We start from the raw sequence: 26,976 nt of genomic DNA on the forward strand, positions 1-26,976 counted from the left end.
TGTTGTAAATGTTTTTTTTATTTTCAGTTCTGTAATCATTCACCATGTTCGGTTACAAATAAATGCTTTCTCTTGACATTAAGCAGGGATATTAATGTAATTAAAACAAGATGGATCCTACATTACACTGACCTAAATTAATACATTCCTATTGCACTTTCAATTGCCTCTTTGGTAGTTAAGGGGTTTTGTACATTTATGATCAGTTATTGGGCAGAAACGCATGCCAAATAAGAAATATATTAACACTAATGTGAAATGTTATGCGTTAGAACAACTCGCAACCAGTTTGTTCATCTGCAAAGGAAATGCATGTTAAAAGTTTTAACCTTCGTTCTTCTCAAAAGCAATGTGTTAAATGGCTCAAAGATAATATAGATTATCTGGAGGGTGCTCTTCTCACTGTAAGACATGGAGTTAAGAACCATTCAATGTTTGTCTCCATCTCATGAGGCAATTCTACTGTTTGGGAAATAAATTAATTTAGCTTTGCATAACTGCCTCTGACAAAAAAAAATCATACAACAGAATATTTTGAATGCTGAAAAGATGTGCACTTCAAAATGATACACAAATACAGACGCATACAGTGTCCTCATGCGTACACAAGTTGACGTATTTGTCTCTAAAACGCCCTGAAAATAAGGCATAGTGAATCAGAACGGACGGGTTTCTACACTAAAACATACATCAAATAGTTCACAGGCCAAAACATCCCCTTCTGTTGTGTATCGATGTAAATTGAGGAACTTACATCAGTGGTTTTTTTTTTATTAACATAAATCCTTTCTCTTGTTTGCTCATTCTATTGCAAAACATACACAGCTCTCATTTCAAACCCAACAGGAACATACAGTACTGTGACACTCATAAGCTTCCTATCGCCCCCTTTTCTACAGCTCCCAAACCAAAGCAGCAAATGGACAATAATGCATATAAATCCCAGTGAAAAGAGAACGGTTCACAGTGTAGGACACCACAGTCTCATCAGCTGAAATGTAGCTCCACATGCTTTGGAAGAGACGGAACAGCAGCGAGATGAAAACAAAAAGACTGGCTTAATGTTGGATTGCAGTATTTCAGCAGGTTCCTGTTGAACATTGTAGATCGTTAAAACAATAATACCAGTAATCTTCACACGTCTGCTGCAGTGTCTCACTCAAGTTTAAGGCAAAGTGGAGAGAATATTCAGTTGGTATGTTATTAACATTCTCCATAATACAAACACATCTTGTGACAAAGTGTAATTATCTTTCCGGTCTAATCGGCCAGTGTGTGCCAATGAAGGGTTAAACATGTGACTTCTTTAGCGCTGCTTCTCCAGTGTAAGCACGGAGGACATACTCTACCATCCAGCCCCGACTTTAACATGCAAACATCATCATATCCAGACGTTCTGAATCAGGTTCATGTCCTTCAGTTCGTCAATCCTCTGGAAAGAGAGGAGCTTCACATAGCCTCAGTCACACCAGCAAAAACCTTTAGAAAAGCTGCGGCGATCTGCGTCAGGCTTCTTCTTCTTATTTTCTTATCTGTGGTCCTAACTGAGGAGGAGGCGTCTCTCTCCAACACTTCCGCAGAGTGGTGACCTGCAGATTAAAACACAATTTGTATTTTAGTAGACTCCCTATTCCCTGAAGTTTGTATTCTGTATTATTTTAATCACATTTTATTTGTTTACTAATTACCTGAGGTGGACGATGTCTCATGACAAAATGTGTACGAAGAGAACGGCCAGGCCAATGTTGAGAAGGATGACCATGCATATCATTATGGTGTTCGGGCCCTTGAAGAGAAGTAAACATGAGACATGAGGGCAGGGAAGGCAGTTTACCATCTTGTGAATGTGTAGAAACCTGAACAGTTTGGAACAATTATTACGCAAGAAATATCTTTGGGTATTTTTTTGTAGTAAACATTTGTAGTATTATGGGAAACCGACAGACATCAATGTGCAATTGATGGTCAAAGCTTGTTCCTTTTTAAGTTAATTTATCAATTGTTAAGACTGCTGTAATTATAAACTGTTTAAAACACATGCTCAAAGTAAGCCGGATTTTGCCGATGTTTTTATGTGGATTCAAAAATCGTAAATAATGTACAAAATGGAGGAGACTGATCGGAGCAACTGTGACAAATAATCCAACTGAAACCGGCATGGACAATGACTATGTTTTAAAAATGCGCTTATCCAGACAAGCCTGGTTTGGACACTTTACGGGCAGAAGAAACATTTCTATTAAAGAAAGAATTATACATTTCTTTTTATGCCTTTAATACTAACTTGAATTTTTATTAAAATTAATTAATCAATAATTGTTTACATTTTATTGTAATGTAGAGACAAGGCTTTTAGTGACAATCGTGTATTGCTTTACAATTATATGTAAAAAAAAAAAAAAAAAAGTCTAAATATGATATTTGGCCTCAAATCATCTGAGGCCTGGCGCCCCCCCTGCGATCTTTGCCCCCCCCCCCCCAGGTTGGGAACCACTGCTCTCGGCTGTATTCCTGTAGTTTTACATTTAACATATTAAATCTGTTAAATATGAGTTAAGGGAAGACTTTAAGGTCCAACTGCTTGTTCCTTAGTTTCCTAAAAGAGTAGAAATCTGGATTTATCTTGGATATTTTCACATCTTGTGATTAAGCAGAGGTAATTTATAACCTAATACTTCTACATTTTGGGAGATGCACTTTTTTCACTTGGCAGTTATAATGTGGCATCTCTATTTAGCTAGCATGCTAACATTTGCTTATAATCACTACACACTGTACAGTTGTGTGTGTACAGGAATTAAATTAGTCCAATTATGTGTTAGGGGAAAGGTAAGGGAAAGACCAAAGTGATTTGGAATTCATCTTGTAAATATCATACACATTCTCCAATCATGAATCCACATATTTGACTTCAAACCACCAACGTGAACCTCGTGGTGGTGCTCAAGGAAAAGATTGAGGATCGTCAAATTGACTAGGATTTATCTGCGGGGGATCATGAATGTCAGTTGAAAACTAAATGGCAACATGTCCAACAGTTTTTTGCATATTTGTGTTGACCAACGTTTTGGATTGACTACAATTGCTGACTTTGTAGTTGAAGCTAAAATGACTAAATAATCAAATGTGTGTCATTGTGTTTATCAGCTGTCTTACCTCCAGCTCTAAAGACTCAGCAGGCACTTCAGGACTCCGGCTCAACGCCATGGCCTTCTGTCTGGATTCTGCTTTGGGCTCCACCTTCGCCGCTGGTTTGGCCACGATGGCTTTGGCCACGATGGCTTTGGCCTCCACTGGCGTTGGTGCTGGTTCAGGCGTCGGTGTAGGGTTTGGGGACGGAGCTGGGCTCGGCTGTCGTCTCGGTAACGGCTTTGTCTCTGCTCTGCTGGCCGGCCTGCTCGCCTCTCTCGACTCCACTTTGTTCTCAGAGACGGACGGCGCTCGTTCCCGGACTGATGGAGCTCTTTCAGATTTGACCTCGATGGCTTTAGGCTCGGGGGTGGCGGCTCGTGACGGCACTTTGGAGGAGGGGCGCGGCTCTTCTTCTTCATCTTGAGAGATGAGGCTATTCCTTACAGAGGCAACAGGTGCAGAAACAACATCTGGAGCTGCTTCCTCTGAATCAAACTTCTGCAGGGGCTGTATCTCCAGGTCTGATCCCTGCTCGTTCTTGCTGCTCTGACGGCTGGGGGTGCGAGAAGGGCCACGACTGCCGGGGGCCTCTGTGCTCTCAGGTTCAGGCGTGGGGGGGGCAGAGGTTGCTGGGGTGGTGGGGCGGCTGTTGGACTTACTGCTGCCCTTACTGCCTCCACCTTTAATGGATTTGTCTTCGTTCCAGCTTCCTGGACTGAGGAGCTTGGGGTCTTCCTTGCTGATGATGCCTGGGCTGGGGGAGGGGGTGCGCGCTGGGGAAGAGCCAGGCATGAGGTTGTCCAGTTCATTCATGAGGGGGCTCTCTGGTGGCGTGGGCAGGGGCTCCTCTTCCGCCAGTAGAGGCTCATGCATGATGGTCTCGGTGGTCTCACTTCCCTCGATGCTCTCATGTATCACTCTCTTCTTCAGATACTCAGGACCTGTGGGAGACCAGGATATTAGAGACAAGACGAGATAAGACAGAACTTTATTGATCCCAATTTGGGAAACGTTGGTGTTGCAGCAGCATAAAAGACATGGCAGAAATAAACAAGAAAGTAGAAAATATACATGTTGAATTTACAAATGAACAATAACAAAACATACGTATGTGAGGGATGGAATATTACATATTAAACTGAATATATAAATGGAAAATGGAAAATGAGATTTTAAGTCCAAGAGAAGCTATGGAGCAGATATTAATATGTTAGAGGGACATTTATAATACACACTTTACCTTTTTTACAACAAACCATGGGTTAATATTGATTAACCAGATCATAACTTCTAGAAAGAGACATTGCTTTTACTTTTTTAATATCCTTTCAGTGCTTTGAGGCTACTGTTTGACCAGCTCCCATGAAAAGCCTTAAACCAATGCATTAAAGCCCGCCTCTCAGAGCTATTTTTAATTCATGTTTACTTCTGCAGCTGGTCTTTAGCTGCATAATTACCAATCCAATGGGTCCCTTTTACAATCATTTAATAGCTGGACTTAATTAATCCCAAAGATAGCTAGGGGTTCAATCAATCAATGTTTATTTATGTAGCCCAATGTCATAAATGTTACATTTGTCTCAGTGGTCTTCACAGTGTGTACAGAATATCAGTATGACGACACTAGACCCTCTGTCCTTAGACCCTCTGTCCTTAGACCCTCACATCGTACAAGGAAACACTTCCAGAAAGAAACCCCCAGTTTAAGGGGAACATGGGAGAAACCTCAGGGAGAGCAACAGAGGAGGGATCCCTCTCCCAGGACGGACAGACGTGCAATAGATGCCGTGTGTAAATGGTATGTTTTACTATAGTGTTTAGTGTAATAGTGCTTTTGGTGCTCTATAGTGATATGTTGGGGCTCCAGGACGGAGTGTGTGATTGAATGAAAGTAAACTACACTGTCTGTGTTCGTGGTAATCAAGGAAATGCATCAGTTTGTGATGAAGTGATTTGAATAGCTATTAACATTACATTGCATTTAGCTGATATTAACAGACAGTTTTCTTTCTTTGACAGCAATTGAGGTGTATGGCGCGGAGAAAGGCGTTATACGAGGGTTTGGACACACAGAGAATACTTGTCAGTGGTTCAATTCATAGCAGGACTTGTCTTTTAGTAGTATTACTCTGACACAATTCATTTAGCCTCTCGGAAACATTACTGTCAGATGACGCTCTCTGCTGAGGGAGGAAGCAGGAGAAAATAGCAAGAGGCTCCAAAATGGCTGTGGTGCTTTTGTGTGAACGTGTGAGTGTCGCCAGACTCGCAATGAAACTGATATGATCCCTTCGACCCAATAAGAGGTTCCTTTTTTAGACATTAAGATGCGACTACCCTTGTGCAGAGCCTCAGCCGAGGATCTGCCGGCGCCAAGTGGGGACACTTTATAAACTACAGCGTGGTTAGTGGTGGAAGACTTACCTAAGTGAAAGCAGCAATACCAAAGTGTAAAGATAATCTGTTACAAGTGAAAGTTATCCATTTCTAATTTAACGTATAACTTATCAATATCAAGTATAAATAGTAAGATGCAGAATGGCCCATTTCAGAATGGATATCATATTATTGGATAATCATTAGTGATGCTTTCATTGGTCATTGCTTTAAGGTTGCAGCTAGGGAGACATGTAGCTGTATTTTATATTTCCTGCATACTTCAGTAGCTTGCCTATTCCTCAAGTAGATCAATAAAGGTATCATTATCCAAACAATTGCATCAAACATGTTTTTTTGGATTGTTTTCTTAGTATGAATCTGAATCTGTGAGGTAACTTAAGTTATTAGATAAATAGAACAAGTATAAATCCCACTAACATAGAAGGGAGTAGAAGTATAAATAGCAGAAAAAGGAATATACTCAAGTAAAGTATCTAAACATTGTACTTAAAGGTGGGGTCGGTCATTTTGGAGAAACCAGCTCGAGTGCGCTACAATTTGAAAATACACAGCCGGAAAAAAATCTGCCACTTCCTCACAGAGCCCCTCCCCCAACACACACGAACGCGCACATGACCAATGAGGGCACGAGGTAAATTTGTGCACGAGATGGAAGGCTGACAGGCAGGTAGGCCATCCAGTTACTTTAGCAGGGTTATTTCAGATGATTGGTCGTGCTTTTTACAGCGCCACGGCTTCCACACATGACATTTTTTAATATATTTATTGTCAAAGCATTTAATGTATTCATTGCTATCGGGATGTTAAGAGCATTCCATGGAATATAACAAAAAGTGTATCTGAAATAAATGACATACCTTTAAGTACAGCACTTTAGTGTACTGATTTATTATTGTTTCCTTCAGTTGTAATATTGATGTCATAGGTTTCTCTGCTGTAGATGAACAAATATGTTGTTTTATTTGTATGAAGTTCATAGTTATACGAAACACGTAAGAGAAGCACTCATGACTTTAGAAAGATGATAAAAGTATGTGCTTTTTTTATAAATGTTTACATGGACTGCCCCCCCCCCCCCCCACACTATTTGCGTTTTTTTAAGTGTTCATTAATGTGCATTGTCCCTGCTAAATAAACGATGAAATGGAAATGGATGAATATGAGTCAGGTGAAAATAACTGCTTGTGTTTATAGCCAATGATAAACCATTTCAGCCTTCCTCTCAGAGCCACTGACCTGGCTGGTAGAAGGACGGGGACAGCTCTGTGGACACCAGCCGGGCGATGCTGGACTCGTTGTTGGAGGCCAGAGCCGCCAGCTCCGCTCCGTCGGCCTTCCCCTTGGAGTGGGTCGTCCTGCGGGGGAACAGATCACAGATCATCAGTCACTGGCACAACTCATACAGATTTGATATCTTCAGGTTACTGTTATGTTTCTAAATTATTTTTACTTCATGTACGAGGGTTTTCAGTCTGTGGCTATAAGTATGGTTTTATTGTCTCATGCTTTTACATTAGTTTATTTTTGTCCTATCGGTTTTGTCTAAATGTATTTATGCTGCTTTTTTCTATTTTTTTTTATGTACAGCACTTTGGTCAACTCTGTTGTTTTTAAATGTGCTATATAAAAAAAGTTGGACTGGATTGGATTATGTTATCTGTATGTATGCATACATCTGAAAGGTTATTATAATAAGGTGGCACCACATTCACACATTGAAGATAGCTTGTATTTCCTACAGTGTAGGTCTAAAATATTCACAAACTGCAGCTATAAAATCTGCTCAAAGAATAATGATGACAATTGATTAGATTACAACACTCGTAAGGCTCTTCACAACTTGACACTTCTGGACAGTTGAATGAGAACATTTGGTGTAACCTTATCAAACCAACAAGCTACCAGATAAACAAGAAATGATTGTGAGAACAATAGAAACACACCCTTATTGGCAGAGAGGGGAATCACATCAAGCTGCTCTCAATTCTTAATTAACAGCCAGTGCCCACTCTCTCTGAATGAGACTCTCTTCACTCTAATCGTGACTTTTAGATTACATGAATCGACAACAGGTAGGGAACGAGTAGGCTACCAAAGAATGAGATACGGCCTCAAAAACTATTTTGGTGAAGCAAAAATGCACTAAAGCTCCTCAAATGTGACTATTTTGTCACGATCTGTCTGTATTTTGTCTTGTCATTTTCTGTCTTTTGGCTCATGTTTTATTTTGAAAGGTCTTCACCTCCCGTCTTGCCTGTTTCTGTCTGCGTTGTGTCTTCTTTAAATCTGTCTGTGGTTGCCTGTCGTTAGTTTCCCTGGTGTGTCTAATTGACCCGATTGTGTTCACCTGGTGGTTTCTCCTCCCTCCTCACCTGTGTCTTGTTTGTGTGATTAGTCTTGTGTGTATTTAAGTTCTGGTTTGTCTGTCTGTCTTTGTCGGTTCGTCTTGTGTTGTAAGTCTCCGGTGAGTGTTCTGTTATAGCCTTGAATTAAAGGAATTTTCACTTTAATCTGTATTTGGGTCCTGCCTGCTTCACACACTGTAACATATTTGCCATTACAAAAATAAACATCCTGGGTTTTGGATAGTCGATTGAGAAAAAAATAGCAATTTAAAACACATATTTTACTTTTTTACACCAATCTTTTATTGAAATGATCATGAAACATACAGATGAATGGATAGCGAACACGTTTTTGTTGTAGTTTAAATATCACAACCTGTGTTCTCTAAACAATAAGCGTGTTAAAGACTCATTCAAAGTTGATAATGCAATATCATGGTAATATTGAAAATGAATTATGCATAACTAGACTTCGGATTTCACTTTTATATTATGTTTTATCTTTGTGTCGTTTAATGCACGTTGACCTTGATCTTTTCTGATTAAACAAATGATGGATGTTGAATGTGAGACCTTAAAGGTGGGGTAGGTAAGTTTGAGAACCCGGCTCGAGATCGCTAGAATTTGAAAATACACAACCGGAGAAAATCTGCCACTTCCTTACAGAGCCCCTCCTCCAACACACACGAACGCGCACATGACCAATGAGGGCACGAGATAAATTTGAGCCCCGATGGAAGGCTGACAGGCAGGTAGGCCATCCAGTTACTTTAGTCGCTTTTTACAGTATTACGGCTTCTACAGATGACATTTTCTTTTGTCAAAGCACTTCAGATATTCATTGCTATCGGGATGTTAAGAGCATTCCATGGAATATAGCAAAAAGTGTATCTCGAGCCGGTTTCTGAAACGTACCTACCCCACCTTTAAGAAGAGATGGCAGTTTAACCAAACTGACTGCAGTACAGGGGATTGTTTATGGTGTTCAATCAGGGCGCGGTGGCTACAAGTCATACGGCTAATTAAACGCCCTGTCCGTTAGCTAATAATACATTAGCTATCGAGAGAGGAGGTGTCCTTTTCTGCTGTTGGACTAGAACAGAAATAAATTATACTTTCATCGCCCCCAAGCAGGACAATGAGTTATGGCTGTAAGATACTAAAACATCCATCAGCACACATCATACATACTTGTATGTGACAGAGACAGAGAGGGGTCAGGAGTGATGCATAAAGCTACAGAAAAGTTTGGACCGACAATTTAAATGGTGGGGAGATGTGTGGAGAGAAACTTTGGGTATTTAGCCTTTACAGACCATTTTTACAGAAAAATCCACACGAGAGTAGCAATATTTAATTCTTATCATCATTGTTATTATATTAGTAATTTGCTATCTTATCATAAATTACCAACACAAGAGTCTGCTGTTGTTTGACTGATGCATTGCTTGGAGCTAAATGCTAAAATAATTCGCACAATGTTGAGTATTAAAGTGTTAAAGTAACGCTAATAGTTGTGCTAACACTTAACACGCTGTCTAACTTTCAATTACCGTACACATTAGATTTCTGACCAGATGGTATCTCTAGATAAAAGTAAAGGGGTCGCAGTTCATTCTTTGAGGAACATGAATGTGGTACCATTATTCATGCGGATCCCTACAATAACTCGTGCCAATGGATCTTATGTAAGCAGATATATTTAACCAAAAGAACTGAAAGGTTTAACGGGCTGATGGTGGTAATAAAAAGTCAGGAGGCTAGCAGGCTTCATCCTGATGGGGACTGTAATATCTCTCCCAAATTTGAAGGCCGCTTATCCTTTACGGATAATTCAGTCTGGACCAAAGTAGACAACACACTGAACAAATATATCATTTCCGTGCAGAGAGTTCAAGCCTGCTGCTGGGAGAATTACTGATTGTGATTACTCTGTGGATACTTGACATACTGTAACTTTACACCGAGCTGAATATAGCTCCTGGTCCACTTGAAGACTCAGAGGGGAAGGAGCTTCCCTCTGGAACAATTAGAGACCCCCGAGGCTCGCTGCTTGAGATGGATGAGCTCCACCTGCCCACACACCGTCAGCACCTCCGTCGTCTTCCAGGAACGAACACACCCCCTTTATATTCACACGGACATCTTTCAATAAAGCACAGCTACGAATAACAGCAGCTGCTTTTTAGCAACAAGCTTTTTAGGTACAACTCCCAAAGACAACAGCACAAACTAAACCATTAATACAACACATCAAAGAAACACACTTCTAAGTTTGAAAGCAATGTATAAAGTGAGTATCGTGTCTGAATGTATACACATACATCCAATGTGTATTTGACATACAGTATAGCAGGGGTGTCAAACTCAATTTCATCGTGGGCCACATTAGCATCAAAGGGCCGGTTGTAACTATATAAATATACATATATAAATACATAATATATATGAAATAATGTATTATATTATTGACTCTGCATTGGATTTTTATTGGATAGGGTAATAACTTTGTAATTATGTCTGAAAGCAGAAGTCTAGGGCAAATAATTGCAAGTCTCTTCAGTGCGCATGTCACAAAATGAGATGCATTATGGGACATGCAGTTTATGGGCAACATGCTTCTGTAAAATAAGATGGAGCTTTATTAATCCCCGTGGGGAAATTCAGTAGTTTAACAGCAACAGGGTAAGATTGAAAAACAGGACAGCACAGATTCACACAGATTAATACAATTAAGGATCAATAAAAAATAAAAATAAGAAATAGCTATAAAATAAGAAATTAATTAAAATGAACATATATAGATATACTGTAAAGTAGCATGTAACCGTATAATAAACGTATTATATTCTTTGCAAGCTCTTGCGGGCCACATAAAATGAAGTTGCGGGCCGGATTAGGCCCCCAGGCCTTGAGTTTGACACCCCTGCAGTATAGCATTCTACTGACACAGCTATTCATGGATAAGGTTGCAGGCTTTTCTCATTCATTGTTGTACTCGCACTAAAAAGTAATGCACTATAATTAAAAAAGAACCAACGTTAGTGTGAGACGGGATGTGCAGGGCTGCCTGCAAATCGTGGCTCATTGATATGTTTAAAGAAAATGCTCGTATCCATTAATTCCACGTAATACTCCACAACATTTGAGATGCAATATAATACTTTTTACAACAATACATGTACTTGATGGTTAACATAGGATGCATTGCCTTTGAATAAACTATAAAATCATTTGCTATGCCTTCATTGAAGTCACCAGTGGTGCCTGCAGAGCTCAGAGACAGACTGTGAAGGCTACTGAAAACTGTTTGCTGCATTCAAGGTCTTCAAGAGCACAGTGGCCTCCATCACTCTTAAGTGAAAGCGGCAACTTCCCATAACCCAGTGTGTGTGTGTGTGTGTGTGTGTGTGTGTGTGTGTGTGTGTGTGTGTGTGTGTGTGTGTGTGTGTGTGTGTGTGTGTGTGTGTGTGTGTGTGTGTGTGTGTGTGTGTGTGTGTGTGTGTGTGTGGGTGTCTCAATGCATCACCAGGATTACTTTCAGCACCATAGATGTGCACAAACCTCAGACTGGAAGAGTGTGAAGCATCATCCTGTGTCCTTGAGAGAAGAGTGCGAGCTCAACCCTGCTTATCATTGCAAAGGAATGACAGATTCAACCCTAATATATAACCAGTGAAGTGATGCTGCATCATTCACTGAAAACAACCACCAGGAATTAAAGAGCAGCTGAGTACTGAGCTGTGTTTTCATATATGTGTATATGGCCACTGTGGGGATAGGTTCTCAAATCTGCCTGCATTGCTCAAAGCATGGGAGAATTATGTCGACCATCAACAAGAACATCCATTGATTTGCCACTGGCATTTATGTGTACTGATATATCATGAAGTCTGCATCATTTATGTGTACTGAATATATATCATTAAGTCTGCATTAACTGCCATACCGGCTTTTAAAATTAGGTGTTATAAAAAACAAGATCTTAAACAGGTATATCTTTTAAATTATAAGTTCAGTGAATGACAATACAAATGAGACAATCGCCAAAAACACAGATAACGTCAAATAAATAGGTATTTATTTGGAGTGGATTCTTAGGATCTTTGGGTGCTTTAACTCCAATAATAAGGGAATGGAAGTTATTTTTGGTAGTTGAGGTAAAAGAAACACAATCCTGCCAAAAATGAGGAAAAGATTGCTGTATGGTCCTTTTTTAGTTAAGACTATTATTAGGGAGCAGACAAAGGAAGCAGCGTTGCTCTCTTAAAGTGAACTCTGGATGTCTGCAGCCCTCCTTCGAACAACAGAATGAAGGTGATGCAGATAAGAATGAGCCAGCCCGGCCCGTGAAGTTGTATAACTGCTGCAGTGCGTCTCTGCACCCCAACATGACATTTGACACTGTGACCTAAATAGCCTTTGTGCCTTTAGGGCTGCCTTAAGGATTCTTGTTGTACTCTGAGGAGGAATGAGACGTCAGCAGCCTTGAACATTTAAAGCTATGAACAATTGTACAAATCCTATTTTAGCCGGTGCACAATGGAGAAGCCTGTCTTCGTCCTGCTGCTTTGTAACCACTTGCTTTGTGTCACGCTGCAGTTGTCTCGAAAGGCTGCTGAGGGCAGGAGATATTCTGTCATTCTGGCATGTGCCACTTTATCTTTGTGGAGGGGCCTATTCAACTGTGTGTGTGTGTGTGTGTGTGTGTGTGTGTGTGTGTGTGTGTGTGTGTGTGTGTGTGCGTGTGCGTGCGAGAGAAAGAGTGTGTGAATTTAGTGTCTATAAAAAGACGACTAAATGTTTCAGACTATAATCAAATCACTTCACAAAATAAGTGTACATTAGAAGCTAATCGCAACCTCATTAAGCAGCATTGCAAAGAGGTCACATAATAAATACATGCATAAGTACTAAGATCAATACCACAGAGTAGAAATTCTAGTAAAGGTCACGCCCTCAAAAAGTAGAAAAGTATTTATATATGCGATAAGTAAAGGAGCGTATGAACAATATCATTTATATAATTGGATTGATAATTTGGGGCTTGTTTTTCACTTTTTAGCTTTTTGTATCCACCATGCTTAAAAATCAATAATCAAAAATGTGGTTATTATATGTTGTACTTGTCGTGAAAAGTAACCAAAGTTCAAATAGATGTAGCAGGAAAAAGTACTATAAAGTAAAGTATACTTATAGCCTACATTTTTTTTTATTAAAATACAATTCCTCAAGAGTGTGCTAGCTTGAGTACGTATTTAGTATCTTGCTAGCAGAGCAACAGAGATGTGATAAATAGTCCTGAGCTGTGGGGAGAATTGAACTCTATTTACAAATGCTACACACAAAATGCTCGTATCAGCAGTACAGTATGTAATCCAAGCCGCCGAACTAAAGCTAGGTGTGGTACATATATACACCAAGCCTTTATACCCAAGCACTTGCTTATGAGCTGTGTCATATTTATACCCGTGGAACCATTTGACACCGCTGCTGACGCAAGATGGACCGAGATCTCCGACAGCAGCGGGTGAGAGAAACGAAATCAGCGAGCAGACGGCTGTTTTCAAGCAGAGGTGTGCACCATTTTGTATTTGCTTTGCTAAAACAGGACAAAAGAGAGTTGCTTTATAGGTGATAGCCTGGCTTCAGGGTGTACAGGGTTACACGTAGTGGGATTAAGTAACATACAAAAAGGCACACAATAAGAAAGCATAAGATTACTGGAACAAATGTGAAACACTCAAAAGTGTAGAATGATACCAAAACTAATCTTCCAGTTCATCATCATGGCCAGTTAGAAACATGCTTTTTGGGGGTTTCTCTATCCCGTAGTGTGTTATGTAGGTTTGTGTGCATGTCAATGGTCTGCAAATCCAGATGGGTTTCTCCCCCCCCCCCCCCCCCCCCCCCCCCCTGTCTGAAACGCCTCTATTGAACTCCTTTGTTTACTTCTGTACCATAGGGACATCACTATGTAACACTCGCATTTCTATTGGCTAGCGCTCCAACACATTGTACGGGACAGGCCAAGGGGCGGGACATCTCTAAGCGGTTGACCAATCACAACAGAGCTGGCCAGCTAACCAATCAGAGCAGACTGGGCTCGGGTTTCAGACAGAGGGTGAAAAGCGGCATAAGCACAGGCAGAAAAAGAAAGACCTTTTTGAACATTAAAGCCATAAACTCAAAAATACAAATATGAACCTGAAAATTAGCATAGAAGGTCCTTTGAACAACATATCTTGGTTTCTTCTTTTCTAAGGTTAGTTTATTTAGTTTATTTATTTATAGTGTCGTGGACAGTCCCCATCGATGAACTAAAATAAAAAGGATGAAAGACAAGAAGATACGAAAGGGATGGATAAAAGAGAACAATACACTGTTCTGTGTTGTAACAGAACGTAATCAGGATACTGATTACTTTGTTCAAATGAGTTATTGTAATGGAATATATTTTTAACCCCCCCACCCCACCCCTCAATAGGCATGCAGACAAACACTGGGATTCAGCTTATAAACAGTCTGGCTGTGTGTCTGTGACTAGGCAGGAAAAATGGGTTTTGCAGCCGGGGGAGGGGAGATAATCAGCTGTTGCATTCCCCTGCGATTGTGATACAGCAAGAGTGCACCTGCCCATATTTAGTCAGGGCTCCTCTGTGTGTGTGTGTGTGTGTGTGTGTGTGTGTGTGTGTGTGTGTGTGTGTGTGTGTGTGTGTGTGTGTGTGTGTGTGTGTGTGTGTGTGTGTGTGTGTGTGTGTGTGTGTGTGTGTGTGTGTGTGTGTGTGTGTGGCCTAGCATAACTATACTTGTGGGGACCTAAATCTGTTTACATAGTCACATGTGGGGACTCGCCTCCCTTATGGGGACAAAATGGAGGTCCGCATGAGGGGAATCATTAATTTTAGGGTGAAGTCTCCAGGAAATGCATGTAAGTCAATGTAATGTCCCCTGAAGTGATGTATACAGGGTGTGTGTGTGTGTGTGTGTGTGTGTGTGTGTGTGTGTGTGTGTGTGTGTGTGTGTGTGTGTGTGTGTGTGTGTGTGCGTGTGTGTGTGTGTGTGTGCATCATGTACACCCTGCCCTGCCACACAGGTCCTCATGCAGCCGGCCCACCCATCAGAACAATGTCCACAGAGCGTCTGAGTGCCAGTCAGCTAACGGACCTGCAGAGGACAGGTCTGGCATCTCATTCAGCGCACACGTGTATTCTGAACCGTCGACTTCATCGCCGAAGGATCATGAAGTGATGAAACCACTGCCAGGAACAGATGTGTCATGTCTCCACTGCTTGTATAATAAACAGATTTCCATTCAACATGCAGGAACAGCCAAGAGTGGCCGATGTTTAGTTAGTGAGGTGACTACAGTGTTAAGGTCCTCGACTGACATAGAAAATACATCTATGTAAAATACTCTATTGCAAGTTAAAATGTCACATTACAAATGCTATGTTAAAGTACTAAAGTATTATTGGAAAAACGTACTTAAAGTGTTAATAATAATATTCTTTCTGCACAAAATGAATACAGCTCCTTAACTGTGTTTCTCTTCACTTATTTATTTGTATTTGTTAGTAGCCTATTTTCTGTTTTGCTTAGTTTATTTTGGCTAACACATTCACGATATATGCGAGTACACCCTGGTTTTCCAGTACTTTGCTTCCTATGAGGGGTTGTTTGGTTAGTTAAGGCCACCGGGGTGTTTCTGGAAGCTTGCGTAAACACTGAGCTGTGCAGGCGCCTGTGGATGTGCTGTAGGTGAGCTGGAAGCACTGGTGCCACGGCCCATAACTCTTATACACTGCTTATCCTCTGGAGTACAATATTTAGATTTCAATCTGCAGGGACAGCGCTCTGCAGTCCATCAGCGCTGTAAACACCGAGTTTATTTCAGGTGCTGAAGGCGACGGTGGAGAAAAACAACACGCCTTGTACGGGCATAGCTAGCTGACGGTGGACGTGTGCACATATGAACAATACACCACATGAATTATTGATTTCTTATGAATTGACTACAGAATGCACTGATTATAATTTTAGATGAGTTGTTAGCTTAAGAAGTTCTGACAGGCTTGTATTATTACCTCTGGAGACGCAGGCTAGTGATGCTAAGCTAAGTGTCTCCTGGCTGTAGATTCACATTGTCTTTCTATGTTATTAATGTAATCTCATGTTATTGTTGCCCTTTTTATCCTATGTACGTACAATTAGTGATTTAATTGCAAAGGTAATTTGTTTGTCCAAAAATAGCGCAATAAATTTGACACATAAAACTGAGTCCTATTGGACTGTTATGAGTTTGGTTTTACCATCAAACTCTTGGCGAGACACTATTAGCTCTTGTTTTCTTAGGGAAATGACCTGCAAGTTTAACGGGCTTGAGCTGGTCGAATTCTCTGGATGACAGGAAAGGTGCTTCGATGCTTCCTTTCTTATCTCCTTTAGCATAGGATACACTGGACCATCCTTTACCGTCTCACAATTCCTTGCCGTTTGAAACCAATGTTAACATCCCTGTTTGATGGTCCACTATGGATAACATGTTCTACTTTTCTATGTGTTGCTTAAAACTAAAAATGTCTGTTCCTTGCACCTTGTGTTAAATATTGATCCTTGTTGATGTTGCATTTGTAGCTGCTGTGATGCAAGAAACGTTTCAGACTTGATCTGACAGTCAAGTATTGTGTTTTCGTCACATTCTGCCTCTCTGTCCCTGTTTCCTCTTGCTCTCCTCTGCCCTTGGTAACACCCCTCCCAGCTGCTCACCTGTTCCCCATTTCCCTCGTTAGTCTGCAGTATATAACCGGCCTTTCCCACTCATCCCCTGCCAGGTTGTTTGTTGCCATTCTGCTTTGGGTGCTGAACCTGCCCCCCAACACTCTGATGCGTCCGTCTATCTATCTATCTATCTATCTGTCCGTCCGTCTGTCCGTCTATCTATCTATCTATCTATCTATCTATCTATCTGTCCGTCCGTCCGTCTGTCCGTCCGTCTATCTATCTATCTATGCTGTCTGTCTGTCTGTCTGTCTATCCGTCCGTCCGTCCGTCCGTCTGTCTGTCTGTCTGTCTGTCCGTACATCTATCTATCTATCTATCTATCTATCTATCTATCTATCTATCTATCTGTCCGTCCGTCTATCTATCCGTCCGTTGTCCGTCTGTCTATCTATCCGTCCCTCCGTCCGTCTGTCCGTCCGTCCGTCTATCTATCTATCTATCTATCTGTCCGTCCCTCCGTCCGTCTGTCCGTCCGTCTATCTATCCGTCCGTTGTCCGTCTGTCTATCTATCCGTCCCTCCGTCCGTCTGTCCGTCCGTCCGTCCATCTATCTATCTATCTATCTGTCCGTCCCTCCGTCCGTCCGTCTATCTATCTATCTGTCCGTCCATCCGTCCGTCTGTCCGTCCGTCCGTCTATCTATCTATCTATCTATCTGTCCGTCCGTCCGTCCGTCCGTCCGTCCGTCTGTCTGTGAGCATACACCTTTACTTTAAGATGAAATCACCTAACTGTCCCGTTCTCAGTGAAATTACCATACATGCTAATACTGTATTGCTAATTTTATTTCCATAGGTGCAATATTTTCTGGTCACAATTTCCTTTGTTGAAGTGAAATGCAAGGGAGTATTTACTTTAATTCTCAACACCAAGACATTAGTCCTGAAACATTTTAACTTGTTGATCCTCTTGAAGATCCAATAGAGCCTGATTTTGGTGAACATGTATTAGAGTAAATGTTTCTACAATCTTTGTTTTATTTACTATTTTATTATTTATACTTTTTCCGAATATTGACTGTATTTAGTTTGAGCCCAGAGATGTTCTGTTCTTTGATTTACTAAAAGTAAAATTATTTCTTGTGTTGCATTAAGGTCTTAATGTCTTAGAAAGGTTGTATTGAAATACAAGCTGTACATGTATTGCAGGCTGAGCTCACCAAATATTACTATTACTTTTAATACCACCAGTTCTACACCCACAAAGACATTAAATACAATATTTTAATATTTACAGCTGTAACATGGGACAGGTCTGCTTTAAAAGTTAGTCCAGTTCTGGTTGTTAAAGTGCCGTAGTATATTCTGCCAGTTCAGACAGATTTCATAACAGAAACTGAGTCACATAGGGAGGAATGTGTGTTGAAATTGTGAAAACTGCAGTGAAAACAGTCAAAGGTTATCTAGCTTTTATCTAAATCATGATGGGCTTGAACATTTGGTTATTCAGCGCGTGATATGAAATCCTGTGGGAAAAACTCTGACTGTAAAGAGTAGCCACTGCGCTAATTATTTCTTATCTGTAATACGGTGTAAAATAAACATAATAGTGGTGATTTCTGTTTTGGGAGTTGACTCGACGAGCAGCCAGAGTCAGTGAAGTTTTGTAGTGCCTCTTGTCTCTACATGATCTTTACCCTCAATTACCTTCAGTGTCATTTGAGTGAAGCTCGGCCCAGTTTGTGTCTTTCAACATTAAGCAACAGTTTCTATAAAGCTTCCAACATTACTAATGAAGCTCAGCGCAAGTTCAACCAGGAAGACCTTCTTTTCTCATTAATTGACTATGTCTATGATATACTCTCTCTCCCCTCAATAAGTGATCTCCCCAGCTTAACCAATCACTTCGCTCTATTCCCACAAGCCTATCATAGCGCTCCGCTAAACCTTTTAAATCTGCTCTCACCTCTGACAGCTGTCATTTCAGGTGACTCGACGCAACCCCCCTCCCCCCTTTTCACCTCCTGTCCCTCTGAACCCAGGGTCAAGCTAAGCCCCTCCTCTTCAGACCGACCCCATCTATTCACCACCACCAGTGTCTAGACCCCAAGGGGGGTTTCATCGGATCGGTTCTCCCCTCCCGAATGATACTCCTGCACAATTTGTGTATTCCTGGCAACAAATATGTATTATTACATCAAAACCGTCTCTCCTGATTGAACTGATGTTCTGAAGATATTTCCAGAATCTTTAAACACTGTTGAAATGATTCGAATAAAGAAAATATTATATCTGTTACATGAAAGAAACTGAACTTTTCTGGTTTCAACTATATTGTTCCTGGCAGACATATCTCCTTTTTTACAATAAAAAACCAAACATGTTTTGCATGAAAATACAAATACTTAAGTTACAAATTAATAATCTTATTTCGGCATTCAGCAGAAAGAATATATTTTCCAGATGGGGAGCAGAGTGTTTAATTATTCAGGAAAGACCTTCAGAACTGCTATACATGTTGTTAAATAACCTTTTAGGTTTTGGAAATATCACAATTTAATTAATTATTTTAGACAAACTGATGCTTAGCCCCTCGAAGGTCCACAAAGTGTTTTTCTGGGATACTTCTCGCATAGTATTTTGAGTTGTGCATTGCATTTAGAGTGCCTCTGAACCATAGAGACATTCTGAGCTGCATTATGATATACATATAGTTGAGCCCAACATTATTAGCCCCCCAGGAGTTATGGAAGATTTTCCTAAAATTCTTCCCAATGTTTGTTTCAAGCCACACCTAATCAACCAATCAACATTCAAGCCACATCTGGGCATTCAATCGGCATAAAAGGACTCCAAGAAACAGGCACTTGAATACCTTATTGAGAGGGACTATACTACTACTCCAATGTGTAGTAATATATGCCAAAGACAAAGGAAATCAGTCTTGAGCTCAGAAAGAAGATAGTGGAGGCTCATGATAAGGGGGAAGGCTATACTGCTATTTCCAAGTGCTTCACAGTGTCTAGAACTGCTGTGCGTTGCATCATTGCGAAGTACAAGGAGACAAATCATGTAAGAAACAAACCTGGGCGTGGTCGAAAGCGCAAGATGTCAAGAACTCTGGAGAGGAAAATAGTCAGAGATGTCAGCAAGAATCCCCGGACACCTGCCAAGATGATTGTTGCCGACCTGGCCTCTTCTGGAGTTGATGTTTCAAGGAACACAGTTGTGAGGGCTCTTCTTCGTGGTGGGCTACAGGCCGGGCCATCGTCCCAGAAGAACCCCTTTACTCAAAGAGCGGCATCAGAGCCGGACTGAGGTTTGCCCGTGAACATTTGGAAGGTAAAGATGAGTTTTGGAAGTCTGTGCTTTGGTCTGATGAGACTAAACTGGAACTGTTTGGGCACATGGATGTTGCTTATGTTTGGCGAAGAAAGGGAGAGGCCTTCAACCCTAAGAATGCATCATGCTGTGGAGCTGTTTTGCAGCCTCAGGCACAGGAGCCTTGTTCGGGTGCAAGGCTTCATGACATTTTGAGGGATAACATGAAAAAATCTGCTCTTAGTCTTCGCTTAGGTCTTTGCTGGGTCTTCCAACAAAAGCCCAAAAGCACACATCAAAATGGGTTCAACAGTTCCTAAAGGACACCATAAGCAAGGTGCTGGAGTGGCCCGCACAGAGCCCAGATCTGAATCCTATTGAGAATCTGTGGAGGGTGCTCAAAGTGAATGTCCATGCTCGGAAACCACGCAATTTGGACCAGCTGGAACAATTTGCAATGGAAGAATGGGCCAAAATCCCTCAAGAGGCCATTGCCAAAATAACTACTCTTATTGTGCGTTTCCACTGCAGCGGGTAGCTCGCTTTAAGCGTGCCGAGCCGTGCGGGGCCCGCTTTTGGTTGCGTTTCCACTTGGCCTAGTACCGGCTAGCGGGTCCTAATTCACAGTTTTTCTGGCCCCATAAAATCGTGGTTCTAGGGCCAGGAACAACCAGGCTGAGTCGGGCTGAGTATGCTAAACTAGAGAGAGAATCGCTGGCATGAATTAATGCTTTGACAAGTCTGCAGACAGACGGCAGAGAAACACTTTTTAAAATGCGTCTTTTCTAAATGTAGCTTGGCTAAGCTAACGTTATATACCGTCAAAATTCACAACAACGGCCTATACAGACATAAATAAAGCAGCGACTGTATTCGCCATGACACAGGCAGTCTGTGGTTTGTACTTGTTTAACTTCTGTCTAGTTTCTGAACAGATATGAGGAGCTGTGAGCTCTGAGTGCTAAGAGCTAACGGCTGTGTTGTTTTTCTGAAGATGACGTCACGGCCCCGCCTACACTGCGTTACTATAGTAACTACCCCAGTTCCTAAACTGTAATGGAAGCGCAGCATTAAAGTGAGCCGGGCCTAATAAGGCCTAACCAAACCGAGCGAGGCCTGCAGTGGAAACGCGCCATAAGAGGTTGTTGTCAGTTGTGGCTCAGAAAAGGTACACTATTGACTATTAATGGCCAGGGGGCTAATAATTTTGGACGTGTCATTTTTGCCGTTTCAACTCAGTGCATCAATAAAATATCCTAATCAAACTTGGTGGACATTTTGTCTTTATTATTTTGGAAACAAATACACTATACACACTTGTTGTTAATGGTAATTTCCATGTAGAAATCAAGGGTTTTGTCTGACTTCAGAAGGGGGGCTAATCATTTTGGCCTCAACTGTATAAGGTTGATTTAGACAGAGTGTAGCTGTGATGCTGACCTCAGCTTTAGGATGGGGCTGTGACGCAGCAGTAGTCTGAGCATTTACCCCAGCTTCACCCTGCACAGCCGGACAGAGCAGCTGCAGCTGGGCTCACAGCCAGTGGCACGACACTGTCGGCCTTTTCAAAGGAGTAATGAGCAATACATGCCTCATATAACACGTTACATTGTCCCTCCTTTCTCTATAATCTGCATTCTCCTAAACTAGCAGTATAGTGTAACTGGCCTGATAGGACACAGTAGCTGTTTCTATGAATCAGGGTGGAAGCAAACTATAAAAGTTCAGAGAAATATTTCGAGCATGAGCCATCAGGTGCTCAGAAGCATTGAGACGACTGCATGAGTCGTACAGACTAGGGTTAGGTTGAATAGTCATTGTTTCTCACACATGTACTTGTGGTCACTTTCAACACTCTCTTGCACTATTTTATTTCTATTCGGTTTATTTTCTAACTATTTGTATTGTTTTATGTCTTATATATATTTATGTTGCATTGTTGAAGGAGCCTTGGACTCAAGTTTTTCATTGCCAAAATACACCAAAGCTATATGACAACAACACCGGAATCTGTTCTTACCGAGAAGCAGCGATTTCTGCCTTCTGCTTGCCGATGGCAGCGGCCCTCTGAGCGCCCTCCACCGCCCGCTCCACCTTCTGCTTGATCTTGGTTCCCTTCAGCTGGATCATCCTCTTCTTCACGGCCTTCACTAGCAGGTTGTTCATGTACTTGCCTTCCTCCTTCCCTCCCTCGGCGAAGGTGGTGCAGCCGTAACCGTGTCTCTGGTTGTTCATCCACTCGCCCTCGTACTTCAGCCCGCTGGACCTTTCGCTTATTCCATATCCCGAGCGCTTGTCGTTCTTCCACTCGCCCATGTAGACCTCAGTGGTGGTGGCGTCGATGTCGGCCTCCACCGGGGGGAAATCCTCCGCCCCGGCGAGGCTGCCGTCCCCGATGCTGATGGTGGAGTGGGTGTCGCCGGCGTTGGAGCTCAGAGCCGATTCGGTCCTCAGGAAGCTGATCTTGCTCTTCTGGCTGGACAGTGAGGTACTTGACTCGGACTTCCTCAGCTTACCCAGCAGCGAGGCTCTTCGAAACAGGCCCTTCTTCTTGGGTTTCACCGCCTCTGGGTCCACCTGGAGCGTGAGGGCGAAGCCTCCACGGGACGGTCCCAGCTGGGTGGGGGTGGTGACGTGTGTCTCCTCTCCTGAGGCGTTGGTGGTGGTGATGACGGGGATGTCTTGCTGTAGGACGGTGCCGTTGCTGTGTTCGCTGCGAAGGGAGGTCAGGGAGGTACGAAGAGGGGAGCGGACAACTGCTGCCATGCCATAAGGGACACTCTGCCGTACGCCATAGCCATGCCGCATCCCACCTGTGAACTGACCCTGGAAAGTACCTGGAAACATCAGAAAACAGGAAGTTATACTTTTCTACCTGCAACACAGACCAGGATACTTTTTACAGCAATGTCTGTTGCTTTTCACACCTCTTCCGTCCATACTCAAATATCTCAACAACTATGAGATGAATTGCCATGACATTTGGTAGAAACATTCACTAAACCCAGGGGATGAATCGTGATAATTTTGGTGATCCTCTGACTCGTTTTCTACCGCCACCAGCAAGTCAAAGTTGAAATCTACTGGACGGATTGGCGTAACATTTCTATGGTTTTCTAGATAGTATAACAAACTTTGGCTTTTCATCTAGTGCAATCATCAGGACACATATTCTATTAGTCCAGGACATTTCCATTAGCCTCAACTGTACTTTGTTAGGTGCACATTAGCAAATGTTAGCATGCTAACATGCTAAACTAAGATGGATAACAGGGTAACTATTATGCCTGTTAGCATTGTTGTTATGAGCCTGTTAGCATTGTAATTATGAGTATGTTAGCATGCTAATGTTAGCCTACAGCGTCATTAAGCTGCTAGCTTGGCTGTAGACTTTTAAACATGGCTTGGAGCTAAAATAGTTCACTCCATATAAAACTGCCCTTCCTTTATTTCTGCCCGCATGTCATGGATATCTCTCGTGTGAAAAGTTCATTAATGCTCTTACTGAAAAGTCATCTTGAGGTCTGCTCTCATGCTATACTTGACACGAGTATGGATTATAGTGACAGCTAGGCCTCAGCTGAGGGGCCAGGAGGGGCTATTATTACATCCTGACATGTGGCGCTATCACATCCCCCCTCGACTTCCACCAGGCTGGACTTCAAAGCTGATGAGTCAGCTGGCAAAGAGGGGAACCACTGATACGTTACAAGCAGAGATCACTGCGATCAATTTGATATTCTCACCTATTTAGTTTCCTCTGCCATAAATGAATGTGCTGGGGGATATCATCGCACCAGAAGCTTTGAGAGAATATCGAAGGATTAAAAACTCAAGGCGACTTTCGATGTTCAGGATTGTTTGTAATGACACCGAAGGTTATCTATGATTGGATGTTATCTAGTTAGCCTATTAAAAACAGTTAATTCAGTGTTTGAAATCGAAGAAACACATTTACTCAAGTACCGTTGTTAAGGTACTTTACGGCACTGGACTGCAGAGCGCCGTCCCTGCAGATTGAAATCTAAATATTGTACTCCAGAGGATAAGCAGTGTATAAGAGTTATGGGCCGTTGCACCAGCTACAGTACTTCCCTATATTTAGAGTTAATTGTTGTACGTTTAAATTCACTACATCTCATTGTATAGTTAAAAGTAATTTTCCAGATTCTGGTATAATATGCACAACAAGAGCTGATTAGAGCGTAACATATTATATTATTTTTTATGGACTTGACAACACATACCTAGCCTACTGTACGTACGTAGTCAATAGTATCTTAAACAACATGAACGTTCTGCTCATCAGTTGCCTAATTGTTAGTTAGTTATCTATAACATAACTCGAAGGTGCCATGTTTCTGCATAATCAGTACTTCCACTACTTCATTAAGATAAAGATAGTTCAAGTAGAGTTTTGAACATAGAGCCTCTTCTCGTGACAGATTGTTTCTACAGGTCAGGATTCCTACTTTTACTTCAGTAAATGTTTTCCACCACTGGTGTTGACGGCGTAGTTTAACGAAATGGAAAGAATCCTGCAGGGTTTGATTTCCTGCGAGCTCTTCTTGACTGACAGCAGCAGGGAGATATTTTCTTCAGGTTACGCACAGATATCACAAACGAACATGAGGATCACAGACTGTTCTGTTTGCAATATGTCTGCACACCGCCTGCAATGAACTTGGTGCATTCGACCATTTGGCCACACTTAATGTTGCATAACTTAGTTATCAGGATTTAGCTACAGTACTTTTACATTAACCACACTGTAGTGGAACTCAGTAGGGGAACATATGTGTACATGAGCACTGTACCTACACAAACACTTTTGATTCCTTTTTTACTTCTGTATTATTGACTTTATTCATTTGACTTCACTACATTTATCGGACAGGTGTTCTTTGCAGGTTTGACACAACTTCTGATCAACAAGGACATATATTGCTATATTGGTTTAGGTATAGTAATTGGGAGTATTTAGGAGTCAGTTAAACTAAAGTAAATGATCTCGATGCTTCCTACCATTGCACAGGTCTGCAGCTGCTAATGTAAGTAGTGGAGAGTAACTACATACATTTACTTTAGTATTAAGTACTTATAAATGTTATTTGTTATTATTATTTCAGAATGTATATTTGCTACTACTACTTCATTCATCTACAACACTTCAGAGGCAGACATTGTATTTTGTATTCCCTTAAATGTATTTGATGTCAGCCTGGTATGGGAACTGCACAATGCTCAACAGGAAGGCATTGCAGAGGGTGACGAAAATCGCCCAACGTATAATCGGTGTCCCACTCGCTGCCATCGAGGACATCCAGGGGATAGGGTGTTTGCAGAGGGCGCACAACATCTTCAAAGACACCTCTCATCCTGCAAACTATCTGTTCATCCTCCTACCCTCGGGGAGGTGCCTCAGGAGCCTCCGGGCCAAGACCAGCAGGTTCAGGGTCAGCTTCTTCCCCAGGGCTGTTACCCTGCTGAACTCTGCCCGCTGATAGACTCAAGCCCATACCCACCACCCAGCTGTTTATATCTTTTACTGTCAATGCCGTTTACACTGTATATATTCATCTGTTTATAGCCTATTTATAATTATTCTATTTATAAAAATGCCATGTATTATTATTCTCATTATGTAGACTCCTGCACTGCTATGTTGCACTTCTGGTCAGATGCCTAAACTTACATTTCGTCACTAGTACATGTCCTACGTAATGACAATAAAGTTGAATCTGAATCTGATCTCGTACTTTTTAAATTGAGAATGTAAAAATATTGCCATTAAATAAAAGCTGTTTAACTAGCTGCCAATCAGTACAGTATGGTATATAAAGTACTAATTTCAATGATTAAATAAAAAGATAATGTAATTCATTTCATTGTAACAGTTTGTAAAAATGTGTCCCACTCCACCTTAATTAAATGAAAAATAATTACTTAGTTTGTTAATTTACATTTTGCATGCAGAACTTCCACTTGTCACTAAGTATTTTTACATTTTAGAAGCCCTGTCATCACTTTTAAGTATGTTCTTCACTGGTGTAATCCACTCCTCTACATTTCAGAGGGAGTAAGGACTTCTGTCGCACTATAACAGCGTTTTGAATCTGGATCTCACCTCCATCAGCATATGTCTCTGTTCCATATCCATCCTGTAGCCCATTATTCCAAGTCCCTTCATACTTTGCTCCACTGCCCACACTGATCCGGATGCCATATCTCCCTTTGAAGCCATGAGTCCATTCCCCTTTGTAAATCCAGTGTCCTTTGGTTTCTACTCCCAGGCCGTGACGCTTGCCCTGCGACCAGTACCCCTCATAGGTGTTTCCACTGGGCCAGGTGTAGACCCCCACCACCTCGAAACCGTAGTTCCAGGATCCGGAGAACTCGCCCTGGCCTTTGGGTCCGGTGCAGATGCCATGGCCGTGGGCTTTCCCCCCCTCCCAGCCTCCACAATAAGCCCCACCGTCGTCAAACTCAAAGCGACCTCCACTCATGCCTCACCCGAAGTGCGCAGCGATCAGAAAGTAAAGTTTGTAGTCTGTTTCGTGGCTAAAGATACCGTCAGTCTGACTTCACCTTCACCTGACATCAAAACCGTCGGCAGATATCTCTGGTGCTGAACTTAAGGGGGTTTCTTCTCTTGGAGTTGGTTTGGGTAGTTTTACGTGTCCATTAAGCTCCGGGACTTCTTCATACAAACTTCAATGTGTCCTCTTTTACTCCAGTGTCTTCTTAGGTCAATCTTCTGTGTTGCAAATTTGGATGATAAATCGAATTATTTTCTTCTGTCTTGACTCTTGACAAGCCACTGATCTTACATGGCTTTTTCCAGGGGGCCACAGAGAAAAGCCCCTTTCCCCTGTCCCTGCCACCCAGCTATCTCCTGACAGTCGCTGCTGTTGGGAAATATTTCAGCAGACCTAACAAGGCGACCAATCCACACACACACACCCTTCCAAAAATACAACCCAATCCTTACTCTGCTGCCTGCAAGGAGCTATGCCAGAGTCTTGCCACCTCGGGGCTGAAGTATACATGCCATT

General features: G+C 41.8%; 2 protein-coding genes across 2 annotated transcripts in view; both read right to left on the minus strand.

Moving 5' to 3' along the window:
- jph2 (junctophilin 2) lies at positions 1-26,825 on the minus strand. Its single transcript, XM_034087204.1, has 6 exons — positions 26,049-26,825; positions 21,942-22,758; positions 6,769-6,887; positions 3,157-4,073; positions 1,689-1,786; positions 1-1,589 (listed from the first exon to the last, which is right to left on the minus strand). Exons 1-5 carry the CDS (start codon positions 26,425-26,427, stop codon positions 1,706-1,708), a joined length of 2,313 nt encoding a protein of 770 aa, XP_033943095.1. The 5' UTR covers positions 26,428-26,825; the 3' UTR covers positions 1-1,589; positions 1,689-1,705.
- The window catches only part of ada (adenosine deaminase), a 333,413-nt gene that overhangs the window by 178,462 nt on the left and 127,975 nt on the right, over positions 1-26,976 (minus strand). The gene's annotated exons all lie outside the window — the stretch shown is intronic.

The sequence above is a fragment of the Pseudochaenichthys georgianus genome, chromosome 7, assembly GCF_902827115.2.
Source record: "Pseudochaenichthys georgianus chromosome 7, fPseGeo1.2, whole genome shotgun sequence".
NCBI lineage: Eukaryota > Metazoa > Chordata > Actinopteri > Perciformes > Channichthyidae > Pseudochaenichthys > Pseudochaenichthys georgianus.